This window comes from Branchiostoma floridae, chromosome 6 (genome assembly GCF_000003815.2).
Source record: "Branchiostoma floridae strain S238N-H82 chromosome 6, Bfl_VNyyK, whole genome shotgun sequence".
Lineage (NCBI taxonomy): Eukaryota > Metazoa > Chordata > Leptocardii > Amphioxiformes > Branchiostomatidae > Branchiostoma > Branchiostoma floridae.
Window position 1 is genome coordinate 19,222,218 of NC_049984.1, and position 18,619 is coordinate 19,240,836.

Here is an 18,619-nt window from a genome sequence, read left to right on the forward strand (position 1 = left end):
CTATTTCCATATTCCAATTCCTCATAAGACATCAATTTAGAAGCAGCAGCATCTTATCACGATTTTTACTTTCTAAAAGCTCTGTTTTGTATAACGCCCTCTTTTGGATACTAGTAGTGTCATATTACACGTACGTATCTTGCTGACACTTTTCAGGGGATAAAAAAATGCTGGCCTGACCTATGAAAATTATAACTACATACATCATTGTGTCATTTGTTTGACTTTGTGTTCAGCTGTAGTCTAGACAGAACCATTAGGGGAATCCACCCTTTGCTAGTAGCTGGCTGGGGTCCAATTTGGCATTTTCCCCATAATTTGCACGAGGCACAATGGAATGGGTGGCAGATTTCAAAGAGGTCTACCTCCAGACTTTGATTTTGTACACCTGTGTGCAACTTATCGTCCTATCCTGATACATGTGTGTGCATCTAATTGTTTCCAGAACAATGGTTGTCAGTATATAGCTGGCATAGACATTCACCGGCTCCCACGTCATGACCTTCTGTATATACTACTAGTATCAACCTTTCTGAACCTTTAACGACTAAGTTTATGGATAGGCATAGAATGAACTGACATGTTTGGCACACCATTCAACTATAAGCATAACTTTGGAGGCCAGGGAGGGAGTTCTAAGTACCTACTGTCTGTGAAAAGTTAGCGGATACTGTAAATGCAGAAACTTTCGCGGTGGTTTAATGTCCCCGTTTTTTGCGGTGGCCTCTTCACCCAAACATTTATCCATGGCAGTAAGAGACTACAGTGCATGATGCTACCGCGAACTTAGAACCACCGCAAAAGGTCCCTTTTCCCTGCTATCGCGAAATTAAATCCTCACGAACTTAAACGCATTTACAGTATTTTCCGACCATGGGTGGTTGGAACTTAAAAGGTGTGAAGGGTAAGACTATAAATCATGATGACAGAGGTCATGACCTTGAGATAGCCACAGACAGATAACAAGGACTTTCAGCCCATTGGCCTTAACCTTACCAATATTTATTTATTCCATTTACAAAGTCATTTGCCTATCTTATCACGTCATCATTGAAACTCCAGTCTACTATTCAAGCATTTAGGTTTGGCTCTAGCTGGTTTTATAAGTGTTTTTGAGGAATTTTTGTCAGGCTTTCTATGTTTTCCAGTTTTCTTCATGTCTGCCCGTCAAATGGACATGAAGAAAACAGGACAAAATAGAAAAGGCCAACAAAGATGTCTTAAAAAAACAAAACAACACACAGTCAGAGCCAAACCTCTGCTTGGAGAGTAAGTCCAGACCAGATCAATTCTAAATAGTAATTTTAGAAATTTCCTAGAATTTGAACATGTTAACAGGAAAATGACTGATTATTTTCAACCTGTCATTTGAGTTTTGACATATCTGGTATATACAAATTACAATTACATATGGACAACAATACAAATACCGCAATTGGCGCAATGTATTACTAGTGGTATTGTTGTCCATTAAACAGGTCAAAATGGCCAGGGGCCTTTTGCCTTTTTTTGCTGACGTGTCGATTTTATGAGCACCCAGCATTACCTGTTTACTGTTTGTCAAATAACTGCGACCTTCCCTAGGTCGAAAACAGCTGATGTAAGCATCACAAGACTTTCCATACCAAATTGGTAGAGCCTTGCCCCAGGCCATGGTTAGCTACATTGCACACAGCTGTTACCTTATAGTTATAGTGACCAGGCATGTTGTTACTCGTCACCCTTTAGGTGTGTATTTAAACATAGTAGAAATTGCATAGCAACAGACTTTAACAAAAGAACTTTAAAAACTCTGTAGATGTGACGGACACTTTGGCTTATTGTGAGGTTTGGGCATTTTGGCCACTGGTACACTGTATTTTTCTAAGCTAAATCCCCTGAGACCTCACCTAAAAGACAAACAAAAGTCGAGCCAAAACAACACATCACCTCTGAGATAATCTTGCATCATTTTAGCTGCCAATCACAGAACCAAAACACCAGCCTCTGTACAGAGTGAGTCTTTTTCTCTATTGCACTAGATAAAAGGTAGTCCGAGTTGTTATGCTTATTCTGTTCTGCAAGGCAAAACTTTCATTTCAATTCAACACCAGCTTCCCACAAAAGAATAGCACCAGGTAGCATATGTTGATTTGTCAAGTAATTATGACCAGACAAATAACACATTGAGAATAACACAAAAATCCTATGTCATATATATGTCACTGAACTTCTAGCAGCAGTTTGCCACTGACAAGCAACCACCATGGTGAAGGAACAGTTCCAAGAGGCAGACTTGGCAAGAAGAATGTAAGTTTTATGAACTATATCAATGCTAATTCCTTGATTTCTTTTATAAATTCTTTTTTGATTTTGATTCATATTCATGAACTGTGGAGACGCAAACTGCTGATGAAAAGAAAAATCACTTTAACGCATAACTGGCAGACAGGCCAGATTAAAACTCCATATCAAATACCCATTAGACCCACTGTCAACTGGACTAAACAATGTTGAATTCTATACCTGTGGCTTTCACAAGGACAAAAGGTGTGAAAATGCATACTTTGCAATACAAAAACTTTTCACTTATCACAATGACAAGGTAACACAAGGTAAAGTTTTCTGCAAATCTATGCATCAATTGTGAATCATGAAAATCAAAACTTTAAAATATATAGAAAAGAAGTTGAGTAACTTGAGTGAACCGACTAACTCACCTACACACGCTGTAGCCAACAGTCTGACCGCTGCGTTGGGAGCCTCACATGTGGGGAAGAACGGCTGGATCAGGTACTGTGCGAATGTTAGCGCTATAACTGCCTGTGAGGTGGGCTCTATGATCAGTACGGACACCCACAGTCGCAGGAACGCCAGCAGAGGTCCAAAGGCCTCCAAGATGTAGGCATAACTGGCCCCAGACTTGGGGATCGAGGTCCCGAGTTCCGCGTAGCACAGCGCTCCGACCACAGAGAAGGCGCCACACGCCGCCCAGATAACCAGCGATAGTCCCACCGAGCCCACCTCGACAAGAACACCCTTCGGCGACACGAAAATCCCGGATCCAATGATGTTACCCACTATCAAACAAATCCCGTTGACGAGGGTAATCTTCTTCTTCAAGTTGACGGAGTCTTCCGAACCGTCCTCCTTTACCGCACCGTTGGCGGTACCGTTAGTCCCGTCGATTCGCCCCGGCTTGTCCGGGAGAGGCCCGTAGCCGTCCCCGTGGGAGTCCGCGGTCGGGCCCCGCCAGCTCGCCCGTTTCACCCAGATGTCGTCTCCCATCGCTTCAGTACAGTTCTAGCTCCGCAAATTTTCAACAAAACTTAGTTATAAGTTTCTACAGTTGTTGGTAGAGATTATGGTCTGTTCTGTCCCAGCACAGAGACCGATCACGAGTCCCCCCTGAAATGAATTGAGACAAAACAGAGTTTATGTTTAGGGATATGGTACCGTACGCAGACATCACGATTAAAAACCTTTCGTCTATATTACGTGTACAAAAGACGACCAGTAATGTCGACATTATATAGCTTGACCTTTACCTTTACCTTTACCCAGGCAGTCCTTGACCTGAGAAGACTGCAAGTTTCTGACCGTTGTTGATCGTTGTTCTCCCGGCGTGGCGGCCCGAGAAAAATGGCAGCACAAACACTCGAAAGTTTCTCTATTATACCCTCAAAATTCGCGCCAACTTGGCATACAGATGCACTAAGCACCAGAACTAAGGCACCTTGCTGAAAGTACACACGACTACTTTGGTGTTGAAAGAAAGCTCGTTTTGTAGCGGTCTTGGGGAGAAAAGGCACGTGGCTAGAACGTAGCGGACACTACAGAATGACCTGCTTTCATGACAGGACAGTCCACCGCTGACCGCCGGCCGGCCGGCGTGGCGGAAGGATATTCTAGTATCAATCCGCATCCATTGAGATTCAACATGTCGCACACGGGACAGTGTGTGATGCGGCACGAAGTGTAAACAAAGAGGCGAGATTCTTTTGTTAACACGGCGTAAGAAGCGAGCGAATACTATCTAATTCAATGCGATAGACAAATTAGCATTAATTTTTAAATTCTATAAACTATTAGTCTGTCTAAACAAAGCTTAATAGCTGTTACGTTACTACTTTTCTCTCGACATTGGATCCAGCATTTTTTGGACTATGCCATTCGTAGAATGGGGTGATAAATAATGGTGGGACCTTGGTGGGGCAAACATGTTCATATGCGATTCGGAAATCTGTTTACAAACAATGTAAGAATTTCGTTTACTTATCATGTTTCTTTGTTTCAGTAGGATTTTCGTGCAAATATAATTGTCTGATTGTCTCAAAAATTACGTTTTTAAAAAGATTGACTAATATCCCCCCTCTACATCGACATCCAATGTGCCGTACAAAATGATGCAATCACCAGTGTGCAACAACCCCCGCCTGTTCGAAAAATCGGTCAAGCGTATATCTTGCGACATACGATACATTCTCAATTTCACCGATAAATCAACACACATGCCTACCTGAACTTCAAGTATGGACAGAGTTACATCAGCTCACATACTTGGCGGAGGGAACCAGCACGAAATGCACAGAGGGCACATACCTTTGATACTGCAAATTATTACAGCATACTATAAATGCATTTGAGTTCGCGGGGACTTACTTTCGAAAATGGAGTGTTTAGGTGGTCTTAAGTTCGCGGTAGCGCCATAGACTATGATGGCGTCACATACTACAATGGAAAAATGTTTGCGGTGGTTTTAAGTTCGAGGTAAAGTGGCCACCGCGAAAACGGCGAACATAAAACCACCGCGAACATTTCTGCATGGTGAAGTTTTAAGACAAGGATCTTTCATTATCTGATGAAAGCTCCTTGGTTCTAACAGTTCCAGAGAATCGATCATTGTAACGTTACATATGGCAAAGCTGTAGTTTCACGGGAACCTGCAAGGTGGCCCAAACTGACTTCTTCCTTTAGGCCAAGGTTTTCCAAACAACCGCTGAGAAAGAAATGCGTCACGGGAAACGGCCTTCATACTTGGTTACAATTTTCGAATTTTTGAGATTATTCAACTGGCCGGCCTGACATTGTTTTTCCTGTTCTGACTGCCTTGCGAGATCTGAGTGGGCGTGTTTAGAAATGATAGCATGATGCCGTACTGATGCCGTACAGGCTTTGTTCCTATCGCACCCTAGCATATGCTAACAGTACTGCAGGTCCTAAATCGCTCGTACCTCCATAAGGTTCACTAGTTGAGGAGCGTTCCTAGTGTGTGAACGTGTGTCTGTATGTTAGCCCGATAACTGGAGAATACCTAAATAAATAGTTTTGATATTTGGTTAGGTCTTGATGACACTTCGAAATGATCAGAAGTTGGACCTCACAGTTTTCAGTATTACGCAAGAAATTAGTCGCATGTCTTCAACAAACTTCTTACCGTGACTAGGGAATCTCCTACAGCAGAGTTTGTATTACACAGACTAGAAATATTCATGGAGGTTACATTTTCACTAGCGTTTGTGTATGTGTGTGTGTGTGTGTGTGTGTGTGTGTGTCTGTCAACAAGATAATTCAAGAACGACTGGAGGGATTGGTTTCATACTTGGTGTGTGGGTATGAACTTTAGGAAGCTGTACTTGTGTTTATCGATTTTCGTAAGGCTTTCGATTCTATCGACCGTAACAAAATTGTTCCTAATTCTAGATGCTTATGGTATTCCACCAGATGTTGTCAGCGTAATTAAAGCCATATATGTCACGTGAGATACTTCTGCTGTATTAGTCACCCCTGATGCAGAGACGGATCCATTCAGTATTGATACTAGTTTTACAGGGGGACCCTCTTACTCCATATCTGTTTATTACCTGCATGTATGCAGGTATGGTTTTCAGGGGCGTGGGAATTTTTGGAAGCTGGAGATTTAGGGCGCTGTATCTCGAGAACGGATAGTGCGAGCACAACGATTTTTGGTAGGTGGGTTGGGGGTGGTAGCTTGACACTTATGTTTGATTTTGGGCCTCCTGGTGTTTGAACTTGACATTGCAGGTGTCATTTTTTGTGTTTTTTGGGCACTTTTGGCGCTGTGTGTCCAGAACGATACGCGCCATTGCGATGATTTTTGGTGCATGGGTGGGGAGTTGTTGCTTGTTGCCTAGGATTGACTTTGGGCCGTGTCGTGTTTGAACTTGACACGGCAGGTCGAATTTTGTGTCCGGGAGGGGTATTTCCGGAGTTATATCTTCTGAACGGTTGGTGCGGGCGCAATGATATTTGGCACATGTGTTGGCGGTGGCTGAATAATTCTCGATTTTGATTTTGGTGCCCTTGGTGCTTGAACTTGACATTCCAGGTTACCTTTTGTGCGGGCACGGCATGTGCGCTGTATCTCCGGAACGCAAGGTGCCATTGTGTTGCTATTTGTTACATGGGTTGGTGCTGTTGTCCTGGTGGTCAGGTTTGATTTTGGGCCTCCTAGTGCTTGAACTTGATACTGTAGGTTGACCCTGTTTTTGTGTGGTTGGGGCATCCCCCAATATCTGCTTGGTTGTGAAAACAGATGACGGTTGGGTTTGGGTTGATTGATAGGTCTTTAAGTTTACGTGTAGAACCATCATCTGTTCAATGTATCAGGTTACTTTGTATCAACGTGTCTCCTGCCAGATTATATACTAGTATCTGTTGCTGTTTTGGTTAGGTACAATTTGAGTTTGGTTCTTAGTCCGAGTTTGTGGTGTTTTGAGAGCTGTGTAGTACTGAGTTTAAAGTTCTGGTACAAGTTCCTTTACCTTGTGTGGCAATCAGCAGAAAATACAATTTTCTAAAGTGGAGGAGAAATGTCTGGAGCTTGAGTGTAAGAGAAAGGTATGTGTATGATTTTTCCTTTGTTTCTTGTTGTTTCTTTGGGGATGCCATTTCTGTATTGTATAAAGGTAATTTTTAGTCATATCCGCTTGATTTTTGGGCCTGCTTAATCTATAGTACGGGCAGGGTTAAGTGGTAGAGGCTTTGTTCTGTTTTAAATTAAGTATCATTTGTTGCATTTTGTCACTGCAAAAATATGATGAAATGTTTCCCCCCTCTAAGCAACTGCTCATTGATTTTGGGGGACGTTTGCTGGTTGTTGATCACTCTGACTACAACAGCTATCTGAAGTTTTAAAAGTTGCCAGCAGCTTGCCATCTATGAATGGGATTGACAAGAACATTTTGAATAGTAAATTCTGCTGTTGAATTTGGCTTAGGTACTTTAAGAGATTTAGGTTTTAGTTGGACGGATTGAATAAAAATATCATACCACCCTGGGGACTAACTGTTGCTGCTGGATGGGGGCTAGCACTATTCATATTGTCTATGGAACTACTGTAAAAATATGATTGGTCAAGTTATGCAAATAACCTTCCAGTGTCAAGTTATATAACAATCCAGAAATAAATCTTGAATATCATTGACACACTAAGGAGATTTAGCAGCTGCATTAGGTCAGTACATTGAAATAGGAACATATCAGTACTGAATATATCATATGTGACAGAATAACTACATGGGCCATCTGAGACAAAAAAAGGTAGGAAAAGTCGTCTCAACAACTTCAAGGTACTGAGGTTGGTTACATGCTTAAGAAATCCAAAATAAATAATGTTCATCCATGCCCAAACGTACACATTCAGAAAATGGAATTTCAGACTTTTGCATGGTGCACAACCGGTACCAACACGGTAAAAATCTCACTTTTCCAACGACGCAACCACGGACGAAAAGGACAATAGGTCTACAGACACCCAATACATTTCATGCAGGCCTGAGGTCTACGAACTCTTGTTATATGTTTGGACTAAGATCGACTAAGCATTGCGGAGGGTCATCACAGACACCTTCTTTACAAAGTCGAAGCAGCATGTCAATTTAAGTATTGGACTGGATCTGAGTGTATCAAAAACTAAATTCATTCATTTAAACCACACATTTATAGCACAGCTCTCTGCCTCCGATGGGTCTGCAATTGAGATGGTTATTCAAATATCATGGGGGGTTACACTGACGTCAAACGCGACATAGAGGTTCGAAATAAATATAGAGTTGGTCAAGCCATTCACGCTCTCCAAAAAATTTGGAAATCGGACATCAGAAAAAACAAACTAGAGTATCCCAATCTTGTCTTATCTCAATTTTGCTTTATGGCTGCTAGTCATGGACAATGAAACTGGATGGTTCCTTCATCAGGATACTACGTCCTTCATTAGTTCCCCCTGGACCTGATTTGGTTGTTGTTTTCTTGGGACTGAAAAGGTGTTGATTCTCACAAACTAACCTTACATATTACCTCATAATATATTGATCATTGGAAATATTTTACCTCATAATACATTGATATCTTGTGGAAATGGAAAATGCTGGTCGTCAGTGACCATGACCATGACCAAATGTCAGTGACATAACTTTGTCGATGACGGATTAACGCTACATTATAACGTTATTTCACCTTTATCCGCAGAGTAACCCATATCTATTGTATATAAAAATAGGGTATTTGGGGATCGTTAAGTCGATACAAGGTAGTTTCACATTGCAATATCTTGAAAATGTTAACACTTGAAACCCACGTCGTTGACTTGAAGTCTCTAAATACTTAGTTTTTTTAACAACGAATTTAGGTTACCCACGGATTAAGGTGAACTAGTGTTATATATCTGGTATAAGTCTCCCTCTGTCATACATATTTGGTCATCAGCACTGTAAATTGCTGAAAACTATCCTTCATTTGGATCTGAGTCACTGTACGTTAATCATTATTCCAAAATGTACTCACGGATTCGTCAGTTCTACTATTGTTAACAGACAGTAATTAAGATCTATCATGACTCTTTGTGGCATAACAGTGTGCACATGACAATATTGAACTATTTGATCATGTTTTTTTTGCTACTACTAACGATTATTATCCCAATCATCACATGCTGACATTCCATAAAGTTGATTCAACGAGCAAAATTGTAGAGAGATAAACTACTGCAGTTTGGTCAATCATTGCTTAACTATATCGCAAGTTTCAATAGATCGTTGTTATGAAGGCCTGGATGCTGATTAGACACTTCATCTGAAGAATTCCGCATTATTCGAGGCTGTGTCTGATGTTTATGGAAAGTTCTTGTCCCAGAAATCACACTTCTCGGCCCGATACCCAAGTTCCAGTTGGGTGGTTAGTCCCCCGAACTTCATGTTGACGTAGTTGTTGAGCTTGTTGTACTTTGGCCAGTTGATGACGTCACCAGACTGTTGTGGATGGGCCTGGTGCTGGGAGGAAACTCGCCATCCGGAATTGTTGGGATCTCCGGTGTGGAGGAAGTTTCCAAAGTAGTAGGCCATGGAGTCGGCTGTGCTCTGTTCTCCATCAGTCACGTTCAGTCCGGCTAGCTTCAGAGTTTGGAAGAGATACAGGACATCGGAGCCGTGACAGATCCGGTAGTAGCACTCCTGGTCAAAATGTGCCCACAGATGCACACTTTTGTTATCGGCCGGCGTCTTCTTGTCGAAACGGTAAAGCCACACGTCTGACAGTCCAAAGCGATCAGCTGCACGGATCACCCTCCGTGTAGGACAGACATAGAAGTGGTCTGTGACAGCGCGTGACAGCTTCGGCCGTTGGTCCCTCGATGAATCCGGTGGGTACTCATGCAGTACTAACTCTGATTTCGCCAGGAAAACGCTTAGCATGACTTCTTCATATAAACTTGGTGTCATTTTATCCTTCCATTCATCGTATATGATCGGGAAAGCGTCATCAGTGGCGAAACCAATGATAAAGGGCTTCTTCTGGAACTTTCCGTTCCAAAACGTGTCCTGGAGGTGCTGAGTTTTGACAATGGTTCCATCAACATGAGGTGCCCACTCCACATACTTCTGTATGATATCGTTTAGGATGACGGGCTCCGCCTTGGTCGCAACTCTACTGATGTCGCTTGCATTTTTAGCCCGAAAGCATGTCATGTTGCCAGTGGTACAGTTCAGAAGTTCAGCTACAACTGCAAAGCTTCAGAACGTGTCTTGTGAGAAATGAAGGGAATACTCATCATGACGGCTTGTTTGAAGAGGTGTTCGGTATTTTCTGCCATGAGATGGAGAGCCACAGAATCTGCACCTGAACTTTGCCCCATGATGGTCACCTGGTCTTTGTCTCCCCCAAAGCTTTCTATGTTACTCTGGACCCATCGCATGGCAGCTATCTGATCCAGTGTTCCATAGCTCCCTGTAGCCGCTCCCTCACCCTCCCCAGCTACCAGAAAGCCCAGAGCCCCAAGCCTGTAGTTAGTGGTGACTACAACAGATCGTGTTTTATTGGCTAAAAAGCGGCCATCAAGAACCAGAGGCAACACTCTTCATTATCACAGTATAGATCAGTAAATCAACATATCCTTGTGCAAAAAGTGAACTAGCAAACCTATTTCTCTTCTTGTTTTGAGATAGAGGAGATTAAATCATTTGTAGCTTATCCAGGAAGACTTCCAGCAGCCTGGCCGTGGAACGTTGGCGTTGTATGTCTGTGGTGACCAGGGAGTGTTGAACGGCTGGGGCGGTTTCCAACGCATGTACATGTCTCCTACTGGTGTCATGGCAAATGGCAGCCCGAAGAAGATGGCTGCCTCATCAGTATAGATCCCCTTGACCGGACCAAACTGTGTTTTCGCCATTGGTCCATCTTGCAGCCGGGAAACAATTCCGTCAGCTTTACCCGGTGCAAAGAAAAGAATAAAAAGCAACGAGAAAAGCCATGTCGACTCCATGGTTGGACTGAGTGCTGTCACAAACAACAGGCCCTTACCACCGACTTTTGTACTTTGGCATTATCACCTGACGTAGCCAAACATCTTCACTATCTTCGGCACATCACAAGACACGGGTCTGTTTGCTTTCTTCTTATCTCCTGTCTCGCCGTGTCACGTTGGGCACCATCAGTGCAAGCTCTCACTTTGTAGGCGTCGAACATAACGTTATCAAAGCGATAAGTCAGAAAATAGAAAAAAAAACACTAAATCGTACGCTTTTGTAAAAACTATATCATTGTTGAACTAGAGTTCTACGACCTCATACCTCCATGAACTGATTTTCATACAAGTTACATTTGCATAGTTTATGTATGGTGATGTTCACCTTCAGCGAACACATGGAAGCGCAGGCATAGTTTTCCAAGTAGCCCTTTTGCTACTTGGTCCGTGGAAAGAAGCGACAAAAGTTTGGGCCTCCTAGCGCTAGATTTGGAATTCCTGGGGCATATTTTGCCAAGAGGATAACTCAAGAAAGGAGTAACTGATTTTGATGATTTACGGAACATAGGCAGCTTAGACAAAGATGTAAAAAAACTGACATAATCAATGAGAATATTCTATCATAGCAGACAGTATTTCAATGTATCTCTTGTCTCGGACATAACAGGGTCTTGACATTTGGGTCAAAGTTATCTTCAGGACGTCAGGAGAAGGTGGGGCTTGCTTGAGCCCCTAACATTTACTATTGGAACTGCAGGGGCATTTTTGCAAAAAAAATCTAAAGAGGATAGCTGAAGAAAGGAACGACGGATTTCCATAAATTCAGGCATGCTGGTAGCTTTAATAGACAAATATGTACACAATGTTATACATATTATGCAAATCAGAATCTGATCTGCATACGTAATGAGGATAAAAGGACATAAACAAATGCCAAACATGCAAATGAGAAGATGATTTGCATAGTTGAAACAAAAATAGCAAAACCGCTTAATCATAAATGATGAAACTTTATACTTGTGTTAGTTGAAGGTGAACATCACCATACATAAATTATGCAAATGTAATTTGTTTGAAAATCAGTTTATGAAAGGAATGAGGTTGTCGAACTCTTGTTCAACAATGATTTAGTTTTTACGAACGCGTACGGTTTAGTGTTTTTTTTTTCTATTTTCTGACTTATCGCTTTGATAATGTTATTTTCGACGTCTACAAAATAAGAGCTTGCACTGATGGTGCCCAACGTAACACGGCGGACAGGAGATAAGAAGAAAGCAAACAGGCCTGTGTCTTTTGATGTCCCGCAGATTACAAAATGTTTAACTAGGTCAAGCAATGAAGCCAAAGTACAAAAGTCGGTGGTAATATGCTAATAAGGACGTGTTGTTTGTGACAGCGAGCACTCAGTCCAACCATGGAGTCGGCATGGCTTTTCTCACTGCTTTTTATTCTTTTCTCTACACCGGGGAAAGCTGACGGAATTGTACCCCAGCTACAAGATGGACCAATGGCGAAAACACAGTTTGGCCCGGTGAAGGGGATCTATACTGATGAGGCAGCCATCTTCTTCGGGCTGCCTTTTGGCATGCCACCAGTAGGAGACATGTACATGCGTTGGAAACCGCCCCAGCCGTTCAACACTCCCTGGTCACCACAGACATACAACGCCACCGTTCCTCGGCCAGGCTGCTGGCAGGTAAGCCATCCGGGATAAGCTACAAATGATTTAATCTCCTCAATCTCAAAACAAGAAGAGAAAGAGGTTTGCTAGTTCACTTTTTGCACAAGAATATGTTGATTTACTGATCTATACTGTGATAATGAAGAGTGTTGCCTCTTTTTTTCCGAATACAGACTACCTGCGAATTTTTACCTGACGTCCGCCAGGAGTTTGGCTGTCCGAGGGATAACAAGTTCAGCGAAGACTGCCTACACCTCAACATCTTCACCCCCCTCCCCTTCAATCCCACAGAAAAGTTACCAGTGGCTCTTTGGTTTCCTGGGAAACGGTACAGATATGGTGCAGCTACAGACCTGGTTCTTGATGGCCGCTTTTTAGCCAATAAAACACGATCTGTTGTAGTCACCACTAACTACAGGCTTGGGGCTCTGGGCTTTCTGGTAGCTGGGGAGGGTGAGGGAGCGGCTACAGGAAGCTATGGAACACTGGACCAGATAGCTGCCATGCGATGGGTCCAAAGTAACATAGAAAGCTTTGGGGGAGACAAAGACCAGGTGACCATCATGGGGCAAAGTTCAGGAGCAGATTCTGTGGCTCTCCATCTCATAGCAGAAAATACTGAACACCTCTTCAAACAAGCTGTCATGATGAGTATTCCCTTCATTTCTCACAAGACACGTTCTGAAGCTTTGCAGCTGTAGCTGAACTTCTGAACTGTACCACTGGCAACATGACATGCTTTCGGGCTAAAAATGCAAGCGACATCAGTAGAGTTGCGACCAAGGCGGAGCCCGTCATCCTAAACGATATCATACAGAAGTATGTGGAGTGGGCACCTCATGTTGATGGAACCATTGCCAAAACTCAGCACCTCCAGGAAATGTTCCTGAACGGGAAGTTCCAGAAGAAGCCCTTTATCATTGGTTCCACCACTGACGACGCTTGTCCTATTGTATACGATGGCTGGAAGGTCAGTATGGAAACAATGCTGTATCAAGAAGTCATGCTTAGCGTTTTCCTGGCGAAAGCAGAATTAGTGCTGCAAGAGTACCCACCGGATTCATCGGGGGACCAACGCCCGACGATGTCACGTGCAATCACAGACCACTACTACGCCTGTCCTACACGGAGGGTCATCCGTGCAGCTAATCACTTTGGCCTGGCAGACGTGTGGCTCTACCATTTCGACCAGATGACCGAGGCCGCTGATGTGCAACTGTGGGCACATTTTGACGAGGAGTGTTACAGCAGTGTCTGTCATGGCTCCGACGTCCCCTATCTCTTCCAAACCCTGAAGCTAGCCGGACTGAACGTGACTGATGAAGAACAGAGCACAGCCGACTCCATGGCCTACTACTTTGGAAACTTCCTCCACACCGGAGATCCCAACAACTCAGGATGGCGAGTCTCCTCCCAGCCACAACTGTCTGGTGCTTTCATCAACTGGCCAAAGTACAACAAGCTCAACAACTACGTTAACATGAAGTTCAGGGGACCAACTAACCAACTGGAACAGGGATATCTGGCTGAGAAATGTGATTTCTGGGACAAGAACTTTCCACAGTAAACATTGACACAGCCTCACGAAATATGCAGAATTTTTTCGACGAAGTCACGGTTTATATTCAATTTTTGGCTAATCATCATCCAGGCCTTGATAGTAACGATCTATTGAAACTTGCTACTCTCCAAGCTGAGGTTGTTGTGGGGAAAATTGTGACCTTTTCCTTATATGCCGTAATTTTCGATCAGCCTCCCCACCAACTCACGATTTTCCCCCACCAATCTCTGCTTGGAGAGTAGTGCGATGCACCCTTAGGCAATTATTGATCAAACTGCAGTTGTTTATCTCCCCACAATCTTGCCCGTCAGTGCTCGTTGAATCAACGGTATGGAATATCAGCATGTGTTGATCGGACTAATCGTAAGTAGCAAAGAACTTGAGCTCGCTGAAATAAAGTCAATCATGGACATGGGCACACTGTTTCGCCACAAGGAGCCATGATACAACGTAGATCTTACTGTGTATTAACAATAGTCAAACTGACGAATCCTTGAGTAAACTTGTGAATAATGATTAACGTACAGTGACCCAGATCCACATGAAGGATAGTTTTCAGGGCTGGTGACCAAAATGTATGCCAGAGTGAGGTTTATTCCAGATATCTAGTGTTAATCCGCAATCGAGAAAATTATCTGTTAATGTCATTTGGCGGACCAGGATTTTCCATTTCCACAAGATATCTTTCCAATTATCAATATATTATGAGTTAATATGGAGGGCTATTTTTTAGATATCTTTCCAATTATCAATATATTATGAGTTAATATGGAGGGCTATTTTTTGAAAATAAAGACGTTTTCAGTCCCAAGAAAACAACGACCAAATGTCATTTACTTTATACTATTATAGCCTGACTAAAATCGCGCTCCTAGCGGCCGGCCATACAGTTGCTGCCACGGAAGGGGTCATTAATCCCGGCCAGCGAGAGATTGTGTAAACACAGGCTACCTTACATTTCGTCTTTTTTAGGTTCAAAGTTGTGGCCGTGAAATAAACAAGTGTCCGTAAGATACAAGCCTCAGTGAAGCAATTATGGTTTGCAGTGTTGGATAAGGTGTCTGTCCTTAAGCCCCCTTTAAGCCAGCTTTACAATTCATGTGGACGCCGGCCGAATTTGCAGCTCGGTCAGAGCTCGCCGAATTTCAACATCGCCCGAGTATCGGCTTTTTTTTCGCTGAAAATCTGCCCCCTTTACAAATGGACGGAGCCCGTCCGACGTCCGTCCAAGACAACTGATTATAATTTGCTAATGATATTGTACTATGTCTTAAACATGGACGAAGTCAGAACTGACTAACCTTGTAAAAAGCTAATATTTGTGTCAAATTAAATTTCTGAGTTGCGGGATATATGTAGGACATGAGTGGAGTGGAAAGGCACACTGAAAACAATAATGTTAACAGGAATGTGGTGATACACCAATCCAAAAACTACCACAAGAGCCACAAAGTGAACAGACCAGTCTTATTCACCATAATACAATAATTTTGACAGAGCTGAAATCGGGCGAACCTCGGGCGAACCTCGAGCGAAGGCCGGCAAAGGCCGTCCGAGTTTCAGACTGGAAGCCTTTAGACATGAAGAATATATGATCTCACACATCCAAACCAATAGCAAAACAAAAATGATAGGAAGTACTGTCTTGGTGTCCAATTGCCTTACATTGTGAAAGGCACGCAGCTTTCTCAGAAAAGTTCGTACAGTAGTCTTTATTTATCTTATATGTCAAAACAAACTGTTTACTAAAAATGAAAGCCTAAAACAAAGGCACGTGTTCAAATTGATTAGGTGACAGTTAAAATTCTGCCGGAGCCCTCCCAAGCTCCCGGCGACACCAGCACAACGTTCACCCAAAGCACGCCAAACTATAGCTAGTTTAAAGTCGGATGGAATATCGTCCGGTTATTGCAGGAAATGGTCCGTGCAATCTTTTCTAAAAATAAACTGTTTTTCCTATGATCATAGGTTTGCGTAGTTATCCGCCTTACTAGATAAAACGATCTGTGAACTAGCCCTGGGTTGAGCCCTGGACTTTTGGGGCCCCCGTTCCCAGGAGACGAACGCTTGCACAATCCTTATCAAACTTGGACGTCAACAAGTTCCCAACAGGACTTTAATGTCTTACTAAAAAAACGGTCTGTGAACTAGCTTTTGGAAATTTAAGAAGGGGGGGGGGGGCGGGGCGAAAATACCCGGGTTCCCCCCCCTTTGATTTTGGGGGCCCCCCCTTCCCCCTCCCCCTTCCCCAGGGGACGAAATGCTTTGCACAATCCTTATCAAACTTGGACGTCAACAAGTTCCCAACAAGTACTTTAATGTCTTATCCTAAAAGCGGTCTGTAAACTAGCTTTGGAATTTAAGGAGGGGGGCCCCAAAATACCGGGTTCAGCCCTGGACTTTTGGGGCCCCCCTTCCCAGGGAACGAACGCTTTGAGCCTTTGCACAATCCTTATCAAACTTGGACGTCGACAAGTTCCCAACAAGTCATTGAATGTCTTACTCCAAAAAGGGGTATGTGAACTAGCTTTGGAAATTTAAGGAGGGGGGACCCAAAATACCGGGTTCAGCCCTGGACTTTGGGGCCCCCCTTCCCAGGAGACGAACGCTTTGCACAATCCTTATCAAACTTGGACGTCAACAAGTTCCCAATAAGAACTTAAATGTCTTACTCCAAAAAGGGTTATTTGTACTAGCTTTGGAAATTTAAGGAGAGGGGGCCCCAAAATACCGGATTGAGCTCTGTGAACTTAGGCACTTAAGGAGGGGGGCCCCAAAATACCGGGTTGAGCCCTGGACTTTTGGGGCCCCCCTTCCCAGGGGAAGAACGCTTTGCACAATCCTTATCAAACTTGGACGTCAACAAGTTCCGAACAAGTACTTTAATGTCTTTCCAAAAAAAGCGGTCTTTGAATTAGCTTTGGAAATTTAAGGAGAGGGGGCCCAAAAATACCGGATTGAGCTCTGTGAACTAGGCAAGGAGGGGGGCCCCAAAATACCGGGTTGAGCCCTGGACTTTTGGGGCCCCCCTTCCCAGGGGACGAACGCTTTGCACAATCCTTATCAAACTTGAACGTCAACAAGTTCCCAATAAGAACTTAAATGTCTTACTCCAAAAAGGGGTATTTGAACAAGCTTTGGAAATTTAAGGAGGGGGGCCCCAAAATACCGGGTTCAGCCCTGGACTTTGGGGCCCCCCTTCCCAGGGGACGAACGCTTTGCACAATCCTTATCAAACTTGAACGTCAACAAGTTCCCAATTAGAACTTAAATGTCTTACTCCAAAAAGGGGTATTTGAACAAGCTTTGGAAATTTAAGGAGGGGGGCACCAAAATACCGGGTTGAGCCCTGGACTTTTGGGGCCCCCCTTCCCAGGGGACGAACGCTTTGCACAATCCTTATCAAACTTGGACGTCAACAACTTCCTCATAAGAACTTAAATGTGTAACTAGAAAAAGTGGTCTTTGAACTAGCTTTGGAAATTTACGGAGGGGGGGCCCAAAATACCGGGTTCAGCCCTGGACTTTTGGGGCCCTTCCCAGGGAACGAACGCTTTGCACAATCCTTATCAAACTTGGACGTCGTCAAGTTCCCAACAAGTCATTGAATGTCTTACTCCAAAAAGGGGTATGTGAACTAGCTTTGGAAATTTAAGGAGGGGGGCCCAAAAATACCGGGTTCAGCCCTGGCCTTTTGGGGCCCCCCTTCCCAGGGGACGAACGCTCTGCACAATCCTTATCACTTGGACGTCAACAAGTTCCCAATAAGAACTTAAATGTCTTACTCCAAAAAGGGGTATTTGTACTTGCTTTGGAAATTTAAGGAGGGGGCCCCAAAATACCGGATTGAGCTCTGTGAACTAGGCAAGAAGGGGGGCCCCAAAATACCGGGTTGAGCCCTGGACTTTTGGGGCCCCCTTCCCAGGGGACGAACGCTTTGCACAATCCTTATCAAACTTGGACGTCAACAAGTTCCCAACAAGTACTTTAATGTCTTACTAAAAAAAGCGGTCTGTGAATTAGCTTTGGAAATTTATGGAGGGGGGCCCAAAATACCGGGTTGAGCTCTATGAACTAGCCAAGAAGGGGGGCCCCAAAATACCGGGTTAAGCCCTGGACGTTTGGGTCCCCTCTTCCCAGGAGACGAACGCTTTGCACAATCCTTATCAAACTTGGACGTCAACAAGTTCCCAACAAGTACTTTAATGTCTTATTAGAAAAGCGGTGTGTGAACTAGCTTAGGAAATTTAAGGAGGGGGGGGCAAAATACTGGGTTGAGCCCATGAATTTTGGGGCCCCCCTTCCCAGGGGACGAACGCTTTGCACAATCCTTATCAAACTTGGACGTCAACAAGTTCCCAACAAGTACTTTAATGTCTTACTCCTAAAAGCGGTCTGTGAACTAGTTTTGGAAATTTAAAGAGGGGGGCCCCAAAACACCGGGTTCAGCCCTGGACTTTTGGGGCCCCCCTACCCAGGAGACGAACGCTTGCAAAAGCCTTATCAAACTTGGACGCCCCCAAGTTCCAAACGAGAACTTTATTGCCCTCCCCCCAAAGAAGCTGCTGTGAAATATTTCTGAAAATTTGGAGAGGGGGCCCAAAAAAAAACGAGGTGTCCCCGACAATTTTGGGCCCCC

General features: G+C 43.7%; 3 protein-coding genes across 4 annotated transcripts in view; 1 reads left to right on the top strand and 2 right to left on the bottom strand.

Annotated features, from left to right (window-relative positions):
• Positions 1-3,865, bottom strand: part of LOC118418342 (Y+L amino acid transporter 2-like) — a 19,373-nt gene extending 15,508 nt beyond the window's left edge. The window contains exons 1-2 of one of the 2 annotated variants that reach the window (XM_035824219.1): positions 3,534-3,865; positions 2,700-3,387 (exon numbers count right to left, since the gene is read on the bottom strand). In XM_035824219.1, the coding sequence (XP_035680112.1) occupies positions 2,700-3,267 (568 nt within the window). In that variant the 5' untranslated portion in view covers positions 3,268-3,387; positions 3,534-3,865. Of the gene's footprint in view, positions 1-2,699; positions 3,388-3,527 lie in introns of both variants that reach the window. The other variant, XM_035824218.1, reaches the window with a different exon arrangement.
• Positions 3,866-9,110: 5,245 nt separating this feature from the next.
• Positions 9,111-9,962, bottom strand: LOC118418173 (cAMP-regulated D2 protein-like). The gene has a single exon (XM_035824010.1). The coding sequence runs from the start codon at positions 9,960-9,962 to the stop codon at positions 9,111-9,113; it is 852 nt and encodes a 283-aa protein (XP_035679903.1).
• A 3,187-nt stretch (positions 9,963-13,149) lies between these two features.
• LOC118418174 (crystal protein-like) lies at positions 13,150-13,986 on the top strand. The gene has a single exon (XM_035824011.1). It carries the CDS (start codon positions 13,150-13,152, stop codon positions 13,984-13,986), a length of 837 nt encoding a protein of 278 aa, XP_035679904.1.
• The last annotated feature ends 4,633 nt before the right edge of the window (positions 13,987-18,619 follow it).

What these genes read in the sequence shown, in the direction of transcription:
- LOC118418173 (XM_035824010.1), bottom strand. Translation starts at nt 9,962, where the DNA reads ATGACATGCTTTCGGGCTAAAAATGCAAGCGACATCAGTAGAGTTGCG.
- LOC118418174 (XM_035824011.1), top strand. Translation starts at nt 13,150, where the DNA reads ATGACATGCTTTCGGGCTAAAAATGCAAGCGACATCAGTAGAGTTGCG.